At 60.4% G+C, this 16,702-nt stretch overlaps 1 protein-coding gene across 12 annotated transcripts in view; it reads left to right on the plus strand.

Annotated features, from left to right (window-relative positions):
• Positions 1-16,702, plus strand: part of SPEG (striated muscle enriched protein kinase) — a 75,762-nt gene that overhangs the window by 6,384 nt on the left and 52,676 nt on the right. For 8 of the 12 annotated variants that reach the window (XR_009550602.1, XR_009550601.1, XM_060193646.1 and 5 more), the window contains exons 2-6: positions 3,552-3,638; positions 3,715-4,015; positions 6,539-7,656; positions 11,343-11,486; positions 11,664-11,846. Coding sequence is in view for 10 of the 12 variants with exons in the window: in XM_060193646.1 (XP_060049629.1) it covers positions 3,552-3,638; positions 3,715-4,015; positions 6,539-7,656; positions 11,343-11,486; positions 11,664-11,846 (1,833 nt within the window). In the remaining 2 variants the exon portion in view is untranslated. Of the gene's footprint in view, positions 1-1,177; positions 1,239-2,204; positions 2,248-3,011; positions 3,042-3,551; positions 3,639-3,714; positions 4,016-4,055; positions 4,397-6,538; positions 7,657-11,342; positions 11,487-11,663; positions 11,847-16,702 lie in introns of those variants that run through there. The other 4 variants (XM_060193641.1, XM_060193643.1, XM_060193640.1 and 1 more) reach the window with 4 other exon arrangements.

Consider the following 16,702-nt stretch of genomic DNA (forward strand, 5'->3'; position numbering starts at 1 on the left):
GGGTCTTGAAGAAATGATGTTGGAGTTGCAGGCCAGACAGGTCGTACTTCCACGGCACCGGGCTCGATCACTCAGCCCTTGTGCACAGGTTCCAATCCAGGCTCTTCCATGACTGGTAACTGCATGACCTTGCCAACTGACTGCTCAGCGATTCAGTCTCCCCCCACTCACCCACCCCTGTGCTGTGAGGATTAAAGGTGCCCACACATAGGAGGTTTGGGGCTGCTAGGTACACACTGAGCATGCAGGAGGTGCTGAGAATGGCCCTTAGCAGCACATGACAGAAACCAGGATTGGCGCTACTGCACACACTGTGATGGGAATTTGGACTGGGGGGGTGTTGGACATGTGGACACGCAGACACAGCGGGACTGTGGCTAAGTGACAGGGCTTCACTGAGCTTTTAGCCATTGGTCAGTTCAGTGGAGGCAGCTAAGGCTGCCCGGGTTAAGGTCACTTGGTAAGTGCCAGAGAAACCTAGCCGTGGTGAATGGGATTGTTAAGAGTTTCCGGGAGGCAGAGAGTACGGACTGCTAGGAGGTCAGCTTGGCACAAGGTGGGCCTGAGTGCCCAACCCCAGCAGTAGCCCTGGATACCTTATCTTGTGTGTGTGTCAGGGGCCAGGACAGGGCGAGCTCCCCACCCCCGCCTCCGGCAAGACCCCCCAGGCCTCTGGCTTCCTGAAGACTCTGTAGATGTTCAGGATCTAGGTCCATGTCAGCGCCCCGCACCCTGCGCCCCTCCGTGCGTGAAACCGCCCCCTCCCGCGACTCCACACCCTGAGGCCACCTGGGTGTCTCCAGGCACCGGGCGCCTATGTTTGTGGGGTGGCCAAGGGGAGCTGCATCTGCCCTTCCAGAATCGGCCCCCGGGGGAGTGGGTAGGGGTGGCCAGAGGCACCCCCCCATTCTGCTAGGGACTATACTGCACCTCTCTGTGTGTGCCTCAGTTTCCCCCATGTGCCCAGGGCCTTGGAGGGACGGGGGAGGTTCAGGGAAGCAGGTGAGCGCCGGCCCAGGGGCCGCAGGGGAGCAGGCGGGGCGGGGTGCAGGTGTGGTGCAGGAGGGGCGCTTCCCGGGCGCCACGGCCCCCCCTTCTCCCGGCCCGGCTCCTTCCGCCCCCCGCGCCCCCGGCCCCGCCTCCGACTCCGCCCCGCCCCCGCCATCCCTGCGCTCCCGGCCGCCCGCCCGGCCCCCGCCCCCGCCATGAAGAAGCTGTGGGTGAAGAAGCGTTTCCAGGTGAGCTCCGGGGGCGGCCGGCGCTGGGCGGGGGAGGGCGGGTCCCCCAAGGCCCGGGGAGGGGGCTCCGGCGCGCGCCCACCCCAGCCCCCCAGGACTGCGGGCCGCGCGCACTCGGGGTGCGGGGCCTGCGGGGCCTGCGACCGGGCTGCACGGGCCCCTCCCTGCGCCTACCTAGCACAGACCCCCGCCCCCGACCGCCTGCTGCTGCCCCCGCCCCAAAACACACAGACAGACGCACACGCCGGGGAGGAGACCCCCCTCCCGCCGCCCCGCCTTGGGCGCCGAGCACCCTCTTCGGGATCCTTTGCCATCTCGTCTCCCCTCGCCGCTGGCCACCCCCGGGGCGCTCCACAGCCCCCCCCACCACCACTCTGGAGCCTTCCATCTTCCCGAGCTGGGGAAAGCAAGAGTGCAGGATGGCAGATCCCAATGCCCCCCCCCCCCCGCGCCGTCCTGGCCTCTGCACCCCGACCTGGCCTCTCTCGTGAGGCCCGGCCCCTTGGGGGGCTTGTTCCCTGCTCCCCCACATCACCCTCCCCGCCACCTAGCCCAGGTGTCCACCCTCCACCCAGCGGGATTCCTTGTCCTTGTCTCTCCATCTCTCCGTCATCCCACATCCCCCACCCTTGTCTCTCCCCTCAGCACCTCAGTCAGCTGCCTGTCCTGTCCCTGGACACTGTCCCTGGGCGTGTCGCTCCGTCCTGTGCTCTTCTCTCTGTCCATCTGTCCGTGCCATAGGCCTGCAACCTTGCTGGCCTCCCTGTCCTTCCTCCTCTGCTAGGGGAGAGCAAGCAGGCCTGGCCGAGAGGAGTAGAGACATTCCCTGCAGGGCAAGCTGGCTGCTGGGGGTGGGGGCTGTCTCCCAGCCCCTCTCAGTCCTGCAATGACTTTCTGCTGGGGGTGTGCAGGGCCAGTGCCTGTGAGCCTTGCCCTCAATGCCTTCTTCTGGCTTTTCTCTTGCAGAAAACCGGCCACTCCCGCCGGGCCTTTAGCCGATTCACCCATGGTGCGTGGACTGTGGGTGTCCAGCTCGTCTCCCCCTTCCTCTGGGCCCCTGTTCTTTTCTGGGGTGCCTAGGAAATTCGGGACGCCCGAACACACACCCCCATCCTCATCCACCACCCAGTCCCATAGCAGAAAGAGGAGCTCTTAGTGGGGCCCTAGGTGGGGGGGCTCTCATGCACCCACCCATGGACCTGGGCTCACACTTCTCTCCCCCTGAGGTCTAGCAGGAGCCAAGCTTTGGCCCCCAGCCCATGCCCCCTGCCTGCCACGGTGCTTGGAGAAACTGAGGCACAGAACGCAATCCACATCCAGGAAAATGTCCGCTATTCTTGGGGTTTTTTGCTCCCAGCCTAGTCTTGGGGTGTCTGGGGGGAGTAGCAGTAGCAGAAGTGAGGAACGCTGAGGAGTATGGCTGCCTCTGTGAAGCAGAAATATCGGGGAACTGCGGGTTGGGGTGGCAAGAAAGGGGGCTGGGGCTGGGCAGAGCGCAAGCAGGTGTGTGTGTGTGTGTGTGTGTGTGCAGGTGTGTGCACATGGGCGTGGCTGGTGGGGGACCCACACAGGTGCAAGGGGCACAGGCTCCCAGGGCCCCCAGCGCTGGCTCAGCAGGCAGCAGACAGGGGGAGCTGCTTGGTCCACCCCCCTCCCAGGGCATCTCCGGGCATTGGGCACACCCCCATCTGGCGTGCCCACCACACCCTGCCCTGCAAACGCTCTGATAACAGTCTGTCCCATCTCTCTCCTGCTGCTCCTATGGAAGCGAAGTTTTCCGCTCCTGCAGAAAGCAGAGTTACGGTAGGAATGCCGGCTCCTGCCCTCGCCCCCCCTCCCGCCCACCCCTTTGCCTGCCGGCCTCTCCTCACCGTGCCTCAGCTGCACCCTGATGACACCTGGCTGTTTTGGGGTGAAGGACAGGCCGGCCCGGCCGGCAGTCAAGTGCCCTACCCATGACCCCAAGGTGACACCAGGCCTTTAGAGCTTTGGAAGCTAGGGCCTTGTTATTTGAGGGTCCTCCATGCGGGGGGGGGGGTAGGCTGTTACTGGGTGTGGGGGGGTGGAGCTTTGAGGTCCTGGCAGTGCATCTTAATGGGCTGAGGGGGCAGTAGGGTGGCTTGGGGACATTGACCAAGTTGGCAAGGGGCCCAGAGAGGATGGAGCCAGGGGGACTGTCATGCAGTGGAGGTACACTCTGAGCAGCCCAGCATGTGGGGAGCCGGCAGCATCCAGGTCTGGCAGCTACGTCTGCAGGGGAGGCGAGAGAGGGAGTAGGGGGAGGCTCTGCCCACGCAGACCCTTCCTCCCCAGACTCAGAGGCCCAGGACGACATCAGTGACGGGCAGGGGACCCAGCGTCTGGAGCTTCGAGATGACGGGGCCCACAGCACCCCCACGGGTGAGCTCTGTCTGGGCGGTGGGGAAGGGGGCTCCCCACCACAGGGACCTCAGTCTCACCTCATCCCTCTCTCTAGGGGGCTCTGACACGCTGGTGGGCACCTCCCTGGACACCCCCCCGACCTCCGTGACGGGCACCTCGGAGGAGCAGGCCAGCTGGTGGGGCAGCGGGCAGACGGTGCTGGAGCAGGAAGCGGGAGGCCCAAGGCAAGCACAGGCTACCGGGCCACGGCACCTGGGGGTGGAGCCGCTGGTGCGGGCATCCCGAGCTAATCTGGTGGGCGCAAGCTGGGGGTCAGAGGATAGCCTCTCGCTGGCCGGCGACCCGTACGGCAGCGCGTTCAGCCTGTACAGAGGACGGGCGCTCTCCATCCACGTGTAAGTAACGGCCCACCCTGCCAGCCGGCCGCCATCAGCCCCACCCTGCCACTGCTTCCCTCCTGCCCCCCCATCTTCCCACACGGCTCCACCCCCCACCCACCTCCTCCAGCTCCCCCCATCCTGTGTCCCCGGCTCCATGGTCTCGTGTGCCCCCCGTGTCCTCCACTGGCCTGGGGGCCCTCTCTGCCCTGCCTGCCTGCCTTGCCCATTCAGACTCCAGTTGTCCCCAGGATTCCCCCACCCCCCTCGGGGGCCCCTCCGTGCCTGCTGTCTCAGCAGCTGCTGCCTGTGCGTCTCTGAACATTTCTGCTCCCATGTGGGCCTTTTTTTTCCGGGGAGGAACGGAGCCTTTCTGCGCAGCAGCTCCCGAGAGAGCGGGTGAGAGAGAGCAGGAGCCAGACGCCAGTGAGGTGGTCAGGGGGGCCAGGCCAGGCCCGGTGGGGCCAGGGGTGTGGGGGAGGCAGGGGGTGAGCATAGAGGGGCAGAGGCAGGCAGGGGCCTGGGGTGGAGGCAGGGGGCTGAGAGCCATGGTGGGGAGGGGGCACTTGGTGATCTGGGTGGGGCTAAAGACTGTCCTGGCAGTGGGGTGGTGGGGAGTGGGGGTGTGTGGGGGGCAGTGGAGCCGTTTGTGGACACCGGGGGCTGGGAATGCCGCCGTAGAAGAGGGAGTGGCTGAGGAGAGGTATCTGGGGGCATCTGGGGAGCTGAGAAGGGGGCTTGATTTGTGGTGCAAATGAGTGTGGGGGTATCCTGCAGGAGAAAGAAGAGGCCTGGGGGGCTGCTTTGAAGGTGGGTGTAGGGGCTGGCAGGGAGTGAGAGGCAGGAGAGGTCCAGTGGCAGGGCAGAGGGCACCACCTTGCTGTAGCAGCTTGGCACTCCCATGCCCCGGACTTGGACTTGCCTCTGCCTTCCCAGGGCATGTCTTTGCCAGGCCCCAGCCGGAGCCTGGAGTTGCCATGGCAACCCGGAGGAACCCATTTCCTTAGTGATGCTTGTGTTGGAGGCTGGCCTGGGCTCCCCATTGCCTCCTCTGCTGTCCCGATTTCTCTGTGCACCTCACCTAGTGTCCGGAGACCATTCCTCAGGGATTCTGCTGTCCTGCCCTGCTGAGGGTGGCCATGTCCCCCATGTCCCTGCCAGTCAGATAGAGCCTGCAGTGTTGGGAGACTGACCCAGTTACATCCAGGATGCCCCGAGAACTTCTGTCTGTGTCTGGCATCCTGCTCTCCCGCCTCCCTTCTGTGTCCCCAGAAACCCTGCCATTCAGGAGGAAACAAAGACTCAGAGTCGGACTCCTGGGTTCCAGTCCCTGCACCCCCGTTTCCCAGCTATGTCACCTTGGGGGAAGTAGCACTCGTCCTCTCTCAGCTTTGGTTTCTTGCTCTGTAAATGGACCCAGTGACAGTTCCCATCTCCAAGGACTGTTGTGAGGACTTAAGTGACTTGATGGCAGTTTAGTCCACGCCGGGTGGGCAATCAAGCACTCGGCGAGCCGTTTTATGGGTTTTTTTTTTCTTTCCGTGATCAAGCTAGCTCCCTGTAATGTGTCAGGTGATGGTGCTCGCATCTCAGAATCCTTTTCTGACTCACATTTATCAGAAGGGTCCAGATTTAGGGGGGAGGTGAGACCCAGTTCTTGGGCATCAGAGTTCTGAGGGTGAGAAGGTTGAGAGGTGCTCCGTAGGTGAGATAGGGGCTCTGGGCTGACCAGCCCCTCCCTTTCTCTTCCCCCACACCCCGTATTCCGGCCCACGCGGTAGTTATTTCTGAGCTGAGTTATTTCTGAGCACACCCCTTTGGGGGAGCTTCTGTGCTTCCTGGGGGGGGGTTCCAAGGACTCGAGGTAACTTTCTGAAGGGCATGGCAACGCTATGTGGGGAGAGAGGGCTAGACTGGTGGAAGAGAATGAGAAGCAGTGTGGGAGCCCCCAGCCCACCCCTTGGGACCACAGTTGACACTTGCAGTGGTGCTGGCTCCGGGCCAGGGATGTAGCTTTCCCCAGACACCTGCCTGTTCTGGAGCCCCCCGCCCCAAAGCCAGGGGGTGGCCTTCTGGGAGGGACAAGGCTGTGGGGCCAGCTGGGGGCCGGGATGGGCAGGAGGCTGCATTCATTCCTGAGAGGGCCCCTCCTCACCCCACCCTCCGCCCCCACCTCCACCACTCCGCCACCACTCCATCCTTTGGATCTTAATGTCTCATTCTTTTCTCTCCCACTGCTCAGTCTGTTTCAGCTTGGGGGGGGGGGGCTGAGGGAGTGGGAGTGGGCAAGGGGCTGGCCAGAGCGCCTGAGGCTGAGTCTGCCTGGACCCAGCCCCAGCCAGAACCGCCACTCTCCCCCAGCACCTGCTCTGGTGCACCTTTCTTGGAGGGGGAGGGGGTGGGGGCTGGCCATTGTCACCCCCCCAAGCCTTCCCAGCATGCCCCGCCACGCAGCGCCTGTCACAGCTGAGCTGAGGGTCTGGGGTGGGGAGGGGAGCCCCCTGAGTGCCCTCTCCGCCCCTCTCGGTCCCGCTTCTGCAGCAGCGTGCCCCCAGGTGGACTGTGCCGGGAGGAGCCCGCGCCCGCCAGCGAAGCCCCGCGCCGTCCCGCGCCGCCGCCCGCCTCCAAGTCCGCCCTGCTGCCGCCTCCATCCCCGCGGGTGGGCAGGCGACCCCCGGCCACGCCCGAGGAGCCCGAGGACCGGAGGGGCCGCAAGCCCAAGCTGTCGGGACCCGAGTCCCGGCCGCAGACGCCGTTGAGCGAGGCCCCGGGCCGCTCGCCCCGCCTGGTGCGCGCCGGCTCCCGCATCCTGGACAAGCTGCAGTTCTTCGAGGAGCGGCGGCGCAGCCTGGAGCGCAGCGACTCTCCGCCCGCTCGCCTGCGGGCCTGGGTGCCGCTGCGCAAGGCGCGCTCGCTGGAGCAGCCGCGGCCCGACGGCGAGGGCTGGGTCAGCCCCGGGGCCTCGCGGGAGGAGCTGGCGGGGCCGTCCGGGGGCGCCGGGGTGGCCGAGCGTCGCCGCCTGTTCCAGCAGAAGGCCGCCTCCCTGGACGAGCGCTCGCGGCTGCGCGGGGCGGCGTCGGAGCTGGAGCTGCGCTTCGCCCGGGAGCTCGGCCGCATCCGGCGCACCGCGTCTCGGGAGGAGCTGGTGCGCTCGCACGAGTCTCTGCGCGCCACCCTGCAGCGCGCCCCCGCCCCGCGCGCCCCCGGCGCGCCCCCGCTCTTCCCGCGGCCCGCCTCGCCCCCGCCGCCCCCCGGGCGGGTCAGCCCCGCCGACCCGGACCACCAGCCCCCCAGGCCCCACGGCCGGACGGAAGCGGCCGAGGGCCCGCAGCAGGAGGTGCGGCGCCGGGCCCGCGCCGTCCAGGAGTGCCGCAGCCCCGTGCCTCCCGCCGAGACCCCCGACGCCAGGACCGCTGTGCCCCCCGGCCGCAAGCGGGAGCCCCCCGCGCAGGCCGTGCGCTTCCTGCCCTGGGCCACGCCCGGCCCCGAGGGCGCCACCGCACCGCACACCCCAGAGGAGAGGAACCGCGCGGGGCCTGAGGCTGAGAAGAGGCTGCGCAGGGGCCCCGAGGAGGACGGGCCCTGGGGGACCTGGGACCGCAGAGGGGCCCGCAGCCTGGCCCGAGGACGCCGCGCGCGGCCCACCTCGCCCGAGCTCGGTAAGGCGCCTGGATCCCGGTTCGAGACTGAATGGCGCTGCCCGCATGAGCAGCAGGCAGTAGGCGCGTGGTTTCTGATGGACACTGGGTGGAGCTGAGGCCCAAGCCCGCAGGTCCCGTGGGACAGCGGCCCGTGAACCTTCAGGACCAAGGGAGGAGGCACTGGTAGAAACCTAAGGAGTCCCTCCCTGCTCACCTCACTTTCAGGGAGGGGAGGCAGAAGGCCATCCATCAATTTGTTGCAACCCCTCCCCCCAGAAGGCAAGCTGTGCCAACCAACTCTCTTCTCTTTTACCCCAGGGCCACCTCCTCACCTGTCCTTGCCCACTGCACTCTGGCTGCCCTCCCCCACTTTTTTTTTTTTAAAGATGTATTTATTTATGAGAAAGAGAAAACCAGAGCATCACTCCGGCACATGTGATGCTGTGGATCAAACTCGGGGCCTCCTTTTGAGAATCCGTTGCTTTGGGCAAGGGATGTAGAGCTGGTTCTCCAAAAATACTTTTTTGTCTGAAGCTCTGAGGTCCCTGGCTCAGTCCCCAGCACCATCAGCCAGAGCTGGGCAGGACTCTGGTTTAAAAAGGGGGGCGGGGTGCTGGACTGGGCACTGGTGCACCTGGGTGAGTGCACAAGTTACAATGCGTGGGGACCTAAATTCAAGCCCCTGGTCTCCACCTGTGGGGGGGGGGTGTTGAAAGTGGTGAAGCAGGTCTGCAGGTGTTTTTCTCTCTCCCTTTCAACGCCCCCTTTCCTCTTGATTTCTCTTTGTCTCTATCCAGTCAGGAAATTAATTAAGTGAAATAAAGGAGAAGAGAGACCTGTCCTTTATCTAGTGTGCTACCTCCTGGGGCACTTGACTCCCTTTCTTATTGATTTGTTTATTTATGTATTTTTAATAGAGACAGAAAAATTGAGAGGGAAGGGGGAGATACAGAGGGAGACAGAGATACTTGCTTCACTGTCCGTGAAACATTCCCCCAAAGGTAGTGACCAGGGACTTGAACTTGGGTCCTTGTGCACTGTGATGTGTTCACTCTACCAGGTGCGCCACCACTCAGCCCCTGGACTCCCTTTTTAGCCTCTTCTCTCCCATCCTGAGTCATTGTGTGGCCCAACTGACGGTGTCACACAGCAGCCTCTGCGTTGTCACTTCGCCTTCCCAGAACACCCTGCTTCTCTCTGCCCATCCTGAACAACAGTATGGGCCACCCCTGGATTCAGGCAGAGGGTCTCCCATCCTTGACCTGCTCCTCCCCTCCACTCGCCCCCCCCACCCCATCCCGCCGGGGACCCCATCAGCATTCCTTGTCATTTCAGTCAACACTTAGTTTTTTTCCTTGAAGTCCTGCTTCTTCGATATGTTTTTAATTTTTTTAATTTTTTTTGGCACCAAGGTTATCAGTGGGACATGGTGCCTGCATGCCTCCATCATTCCCAGCTGCCTTTTTTTGTTTGTTTGATAGAGGGAGGGAGGGACGGAGGGAGGGAGAGAGAGAGAGAGAGAGAGAGAGAGAGAGAGACTTGCAGCACTGCGCCACCACTCATGAAGCTTCCCCCCTACAGATGGGGGGTGGGGCTTAAACCCTGGTTCCCGAGCATAGTAATGCACGTCCTCTACCAGCTGAGCCACCACCCAGACCACCTTCTTCAAAACCTTTACAGGTGACTACGCCCCCATGCACTGTCCTTTTTGCCCTCCAACACACCCTTGGCCACTTGTGTCCCGGGCTCTGTGTAGACTGGGCCACAGGAGCAGTCTTTGTTTGCACCTGGCTGCCAGCTCTGCAGAATATGGGGCACCATGGACAGGACCTAGGAGGGCTCCATGGATGCTGGAGCTGTGCTGTTGGTCTCTCTTTTCTGTGTCTCTTCTTTCCTCTTCTCTGCCAGATATAAATAAAAATTTGGGGAGTCGGGAGGTAACGTGGCAGGTTAAGCGCAAGTGGCGCCAAGCGCAAGGACCGGTGTAAGGATCCCGGTTCGAGCCCCCGGCTCCCCACCTACAGGGGAGTTGCTTCCCAGGCGGTGAAGCAGGTCTGCAGGTGTCTGTCTTTCTCTCCCCCTCCTCTCTCCATTTCTCTCTGTCCTATCCAACAACGATGGCATCAATAATAACAACAATAATAACTACGCCAATAAAATAACAGGGCAACAAAAGGAAATAAATTTTTTTTAAATATTTATTTTATTCCCTTTTGTTGCCCTTGTTGTTTTATTGTTGTAGTTATTATTGTTGTCATAGTTGTTGGATAGGACAGAGAGAAATGGAGAGAGGAGGGGAAGACAGAGAGGAGGAGAGAAAGATAGACACCTGCAGACCTGCTTCACCGCCTGTGAAGCGACTCCCCTGCAGGTGGGGAGCCGGGGTTCGAACTGGGATCCTTATGCTGGTCCTTGTGCTTTGTGCCACCTGCGCTTAATCCGCTGCACTACAGCCCGACTCCCAAAATAAATATTTTTTTTAAAAAAAGAATAATTTTTTTTTTAATTGCACTTAGGCACGCACACACCCAAGGCCCTGGCTTCACTCCTCATGCCACATTAGACAAAAGCAGACTGGGATTCTTGGCTTAGGGGGGTGCCCAGTATTGAACCTGGGATTCCAGTCATCAAAGACTTACGTGTAACCACTGTGCTATCTCCTGGGCCCTGTGAACTGTATTCTTGTTGTGCCTTTGGCTGCTTGCTATGCTTTATCTACTTGTAGAATGTCAGAGCTGAGTAATGCTCAGAGATGTCATAGCAGTGGTGCTGTCTGTCTGTCTGTCTCTCCCTCTGCAAGCTTGGTGCAAGCAGTAGCCATGCCTTGCTTATTCCTGTAGCACCCCCCCCCCCAGCAGCTCGGCAAGCAGTGGGATAGGGGGTGTGTTTCTGTTGCATGGCAGACAGAAGCAAAGCTGACTTTCAGCACTTTCAGAACACACCTGCTGGGAGCTGGGCAGTAGCACAGTGGGTTAAGTGCAGGTGGCGCAAAGCACAAGGTCTGCATAAGGATCCCGGTTCGAGCCCCCGGCTCCCCACCTGCAGGGGAGTCGCTTCACAAGCGGTGAAGCAGGTCTGCAGGTGTCTGTCTTTCTCTGCCTCTCTCTGTCTTCCCCTCCTCTCTCCATTTCTCTCTGTCCTATCTAACAACGACAACATCAATAACAATAATAACTACAACAACAACGAAAAACAACAAGGACAACAAAAGAGAAAATAAATAAATAAAATATTTAAAAAAAAAAAAGCAGAACACACCTGCCGCCTGCCCTCATTTGAACCCGCAAGCAGCCTCACTAGTCTGGCTCCTGGCCCCAGCCTCCGTATATACGCTGGAGCCCCAGGCTGCTCTGAGTTTGTCCTCTGTGCTGGTGGCGGCCTATGGCCCTCGGGATTCCCTGCACGGGGCTCAGTCCATCTGCAAAGCCTGACATGGGCAGGGACGCAGGGATAGCACACTCCATGCCTTCCTTCGAATGCCCCCGTCCCCTGGGGCCTCAGCGGCCAGACAGATGGACACTCCTGGGGCCCTTTCCCAAGTGAGACCTCCCCTCCTCCTCCTTCTTTTGCTTCTCTTCTTCCTCCTCTGGAATCCCCTCTCTCTGAGGCTGACTTTCTAGGACATGGTGATACCTTCAGCCTCAAGGACACGTCCCCTCACTCTGTCACTCTGTCTGCACCCCAACCCCCTACCATCACCGCAGAGTCTTCTGATGATTCCTATGTGTCTGCGGGCGAGGAACCCCTGGAGGCACCCATGTTCGAGATCCCCCTGCAGAATGCTGTGGTGGCCCCTGGGGCTGATGTGCTGCTCAAGTGTATCGTCACCGCCAACCCTCCACCCCAAGGTGAGGCCCCACGGTGGGCTGAGTGGGTGACCCTCCAGCCTCAAGAGGAGCAGTCCCAGAGCCCCACCTGCACCCCCAAGAGAGGGGGCACAGACGGGGCTTCTGAGAGTTGGGAGTGTTTGTGCTCTGAGTGGGTGAGTAGATTGACCCACCACCACTCCCCCCCCTTCCCTGCAGTGTCCTGGCAGAAGGACGGGGCAGCCCTGCGCAGTGATGGCCGGGTCCTGCTCCGCGCCGAGGGGGAGAGACACACCCTGCTGCTCAGGGAGGCCCGGGCGGCCGACGCCGGTAGCTACACAGCCACAGCCACCAATGAACTGGGCCAGGCCAGCTGTGCCGCCGCACTGGACGTCAGACCTGGTAGGGAGCAGCCTCCACCACCCACCCCAAGCCTGTGTTGTCCCCCTGCCTCACCCGCTTTGCTGGGTGTATTTTCAATAGCCAGGGCCTGGGGACAGGGACCCCAACGAGGCCAGTTCACGTAGTCACTGGAACCCGTGTCTAGCCATCCTCTAAATGTCACCGTCCTGTGACATTTCTCCGAGCTGGGTCATGCAGGGAAAGGAAATGACCCTGGATGCTCCAAGAAAGAAAAACAAACGTCTCCTGGTTCCAAAGGCTTAAAATCCATCAGGAGGGGAACGGGCAGTAGGGCAGTGGGTTAAGCGCACGTGGCACAAAGCATAAGGGCCAGCGTAAGGATCCTGGTTCGAGTCCCCGGATCCCCACCTGCAGGGGAGTCGCTTCAGAGGTGGTGAAGCAGGTCTGCAGGTGTCTGTCTTTCTCTCCCCTCCTCTGTCTTCCCCTCCTCTCTCCATTTCTCTCTGTCCTATCCAACAACAACAACAGTTATGACAATAACAACTACAACAAGGGCAACAAAATGGGGAAAATGGCCTCCAGGAGCAGTGGATTCATAGTGCTGGCACGGAGCCCCGGCGATAACCCTGGAGGCAAAAAATAAAGTAAAATAATAATGATTAAAAGCCATCAGGAGCCACCAGGAGCCACTTCCCCTCCTGAACAGCACCCCCACCTTGTGGAAAAGCTGTGCCAAGTGCCAGCAGCTCCTGGGGGTGAACCCTGAGCCCTACAAGAGGCTGCAGGGGGAAGGGAGAGCAGCCCTTGGGTTGCCTTGCTTTCTATTTTTACGAATGCCCTCACTTGGTGTTGGGCTGCTTCCTTTGGGTTCAGGCCTGGCAGCATCTTGACCATTCAGGGGATGGTAGCCACTTTCAGGGTGACGGCAGGCCCTGAGCAGTGGGAAGGAGAATGAGACTGGGGGAAGGAGGTACCCCAGGAAAAATAAAGATGAGGGTTAAACTGGACTCTTCTTGGTCAGAGGAACAGATTAGAAACCACTGGAAGAGCAGAGAGACCCATGTTGTGGAGTGTTGGCTGGAGAGGTGGGGTTGGGGGCTGAAGGAGAAGGGGATCTGGTCTGGCAGCAAGAAGGGTGGGCAGGCCGGAAGGGGGCCCCCCATCTCTCACTCCCCCCTGCCCACAGGATACTGTCACAGCACTGTCTGCTGTGGTCCCTGGGTCTCAGCATCAGAATTTCTTTTTCTCTTTTTTTTTGTTGTTGTGGTTGTTGTTGTTGTTGATGTCATCATTGTTGGGTAGGACAGAGAGAAATGGAGAGAGGAGGGGAAGACAGAGAGGGAGAGAGAAAGACAGACACCTGCAGACCGGCTTCACCGCTTGTGAAGCGACTCCCCTGCAGGTGGGGAGCCGGGGACTTGAACCGGGATCCTTATGCTGGTCCTTGCGCTTGGCGCCACCTGCGCTTATCCCGCTGCGCTGCCGCCCGACTCCCCATAATTTCTTTGATTTTATTTATTGGACAGAGACAGAGGAATTAAGGGGAAAAGGTAGGGGAGAGAGACACCTGCAGCACTATTTCACCACTCACAAGCTTCCCCCCTGCAGGTGGGGACCAAGGACTTGAACCCGGGGCCTGGCACACTGTAAGATGTGCACTCTACCAGGTGTGCCACCACCCGGCCCCAGCTTCACAAGTTCTGAGTCCCTTCACGTGTGAACAGACCCTCTGGCGGCACCATTGGGCCTAACCGGTTGGCAGCTCTGTATCTGTCCTTGTTAGTGTCCACCCCCCTCTTGTGGCCCCCGCTGAATCTCCTGTCCCTCCAGCTGCTTCAGTCCTTCCTCGTCTGTGGGACCTGTCTTCTGACTCAGCCTCGGTTCCTCCTTGGGGCCCCCAGCCTGGCTCTAGGACTCTGGGACTCTGGGTTGATACCTGGCTCGGGTTTGAGCCAGTATCTGACAAAGGCCGGTGGTCTGGGCAGGGATGGGGGTGCAGCTGGTCACTGATGGAGGGGCCATCTGTCTGAGAGCCTTTTACGCTGGGCTGAGGTAGGGGCGAGGCAGCTGACGGCATCTGCCGGGGAGCCTGTGTGGCTTCCCAGGACCTCCTGTTTATAAAGAGGACTGATCACACCGTCCTCCCAGGTGGGAGCAGATGTGAATGGGAATGTGAATGAGTGATGAGAAGCTGGAGACAGCTGTTGGTCGCTGGTGCTATGAAGGGGGCATAGTCCTGGGAAGCTGCCTGTGTCTTGTCGGCCCTTTCTTTGGGCCTTTTTTTCTTTCTTTTTTAGATTTATTTATTTATTCCCTTTTGCTGCCCTTGTTGTTTTATTGTTGTAGTTATTATTGCTGTTGTTATTGGTGTCGTTGTTGAATAGGACAGAGAGAAATGGAGAGAGGAGGGGAAGACAGAGAGGGGGAGGGAAAGACAGACACCTGCAGACCTGCTGCACCGCCTGTGAAGCGACTCCCCTGCAGGTGGGGAGCCGGGGGCTCGAACCGGGATCCTTATGTCGGTCCCTGCGCTGCGTGTCACATGCGCTTAAACCACTGTACTGCCGCCCGACTCCCTCTTTGGGACTTTCTTTGGCTGTCTACACCTTGGGGATCCTTCCCAGCCCTGGCCTGGCTGGCAGACCCTACACCCCATATTCCCCAGCCTTTGCATCCTCAGCTGGTCAGGGCATCTCTTTGTCTCCTCGTCCAGGAAGCCGAGATGGCTCTGTGGCATTGGTCAATGCACCAGGGCGTGGCTCTGTGTGTCAGGCTGGCCAAGGGTGGGGTGAGGGTAGAGTCCAGGAGCGGTGGGGGAGGTGGCATGTGGGTGCAGATGCCTGGAGGAAGCAGCCTTTCTTACCCTACAAGGCTCTACTTGGTCCAGAGCAGCTGGCGGGGAGCCAGGGGGCCGGGCGAGCAGCAGGGGTGGGAGGACCCAGCGAGTGGCACAGCCACTTGGAGAGGGAGGGCTCCCAGGCCTGGAGTCTGGGAGACATCGGGGGTGCTGGGAGGAGTGTGTCCGTCCCGTGTGGCCCCGGCTTCAGTGGCAGGTGGAGGGAGGAAGGGTGCTGTATCAGGGGCAACAAAGTCATGAAGCCACCTCCCCCTCTCACCCCCCAGTTCCCCAGCCAGCCTCCCGTTAACCCGGGGGGACCCACCCCAACGGGCTGCTTTGGAGAGCCTGTGGATCTCCTGAGTGGGAAGCTTGGGAGCAAAGAGAGTGTGGTCCAGGAGGCTGGTCCTCACCCACTCAAGCAGCCCCTAGCAGCACCGCACCCCCCCACACACACACCTGCATCCCCTCCCCAAAGTGGATATGTGCACCAGGGTGGGTGGACGTGAAAGGGGCCCTCCACCTAAGCTGAGCCTTCTGGGACATTGCCCACATCCATCACATCAACATTCCTTGGGTACCACTGGGGTACTGAGTGCTCAGTCCCTCCAGACAGCTAGCACAGGAACAGTGCTATATTCTTTCTCCCCAAACCCTCTCACGTCTCTTCCCATATGAGGCCACATCACCCCCTCCAAGAAACACCCCCAGAGGGGCTTGGCAGGTGGTGATGGCTCCATCTTGCAGATAGGGCAGTGCAAAGGTATAAAATGAGGCGATCTAACACTAGCACCAAGCCCACAGCCTCTGCCAAGCGTCTGCGATCTTCCTGGGCCAAGATAGAAGTAATGGGTGACTTGGGATGGTGGAAACCCCCACTGAGGGAAGCGAGGAGGCCTATGCAGGGCACGGGGGCACTAGCAGGACCAGTTGGCATTTCCTGGGCACTGGGTGTGGAACGTCCACAGCTGGGTTTCTACAGGGTCTGCGTCCTGGGTGTGGAGCTGGGAGCTAGTCTCCCCCCAGGCTGCAGGTGAGAAAATGGAGTAAACGCTCTGGAGCCCACAGCAGGACTGCCTGGTGCCGGCGGCTCGTGGCTGTGGACACAGGCGTGTGGCTCGTGCGAGGGTTGAGGAGATGGGATTCTGCGGGTGGACTCTGCGCGGCTCGTGGCCACCCTGTCAGGGTGCTTAATCCTTGTCGGCGGGTCGGCTGGACCCCAAACCTGCATCCCTGTTTTATTTTACTTTTTTTCAAACTATTTTATTTGATAGGACAGAGAAACTGAGAGGGAAGGGGGAGGTAGAGAGGAAGAGAGACACACGTATCACCACTTTACTGCTCCTGAAGTTTCCCCCTTTGGGAGGGTGCGGGGGCTTGAACCCAGGTCCTTGTACATGGTGACAAGTGTGCTTAACCAGATGCACCACCACCCAGCCCCCTTATTTGTATTTTTTAAAAAAGTTATTTTTTTATTCCTTTTTATTGCTCTTGTTGTTTTATTGTTATTGATGTCGTCGTTGTTGGATAGGACAGAGAGAAATGGAGAGAGGAGGGGAAGACAGAGAGGGGGAGAGAAAGACAGACACCTGCAGACCTGCTTCACTACCTTTGAAGTGACTCCCCTGCAGGTGGGGAGGAGCTGGGGGTTCGAACCGGGATCCTTAATCCAGTCCTTGCGCTTGGCGACACGTGCGCTTAACCTGCTGCGCTACCTCCCGACTCCCTTATTTGTATTTTTTTATACATAGTTATTTAGAGGCATGAAGACAGAGGTAGAGTCAGTGTGGTGGGGGCCAGGCTGGAACCCGGATGGCCCACATGGCAGAGCAGGACATTGTGCAGGCGGGCTTCTTCACCCATCCCCAAACCTGCTTTCCTAACGAGGTCCCCCCTTTCCTGCTCCTCTGGACAGGAGGTCAGAGTAAAACGGCAGGTCGGAGGAGAAAGCATGGCAGTCCCGTGCAAGCTGCTCACGCCTGAGACTCAGGCCCAGGTTGAGTCCCCTGCACCTCTGTAAACCAGAGGCGGGTGGCCCTCAGTGTGTTTTTCTAGCATT

The sequence above is a fragment of the Erinaceus europaeus genome, chromosome 7 (genome assembly GCF_950295315.1).
Source record: "Erinaceus europaeus chromosome 7, mEriEur2.1, whole genome shotgun sequence".
Lineage (NCBI taxonomy): Eukaryota > Metazoa > Chordata > Mammalia > Eulipotyphla > Erinaceidae > Erinaceus > Erinaceus europaeus.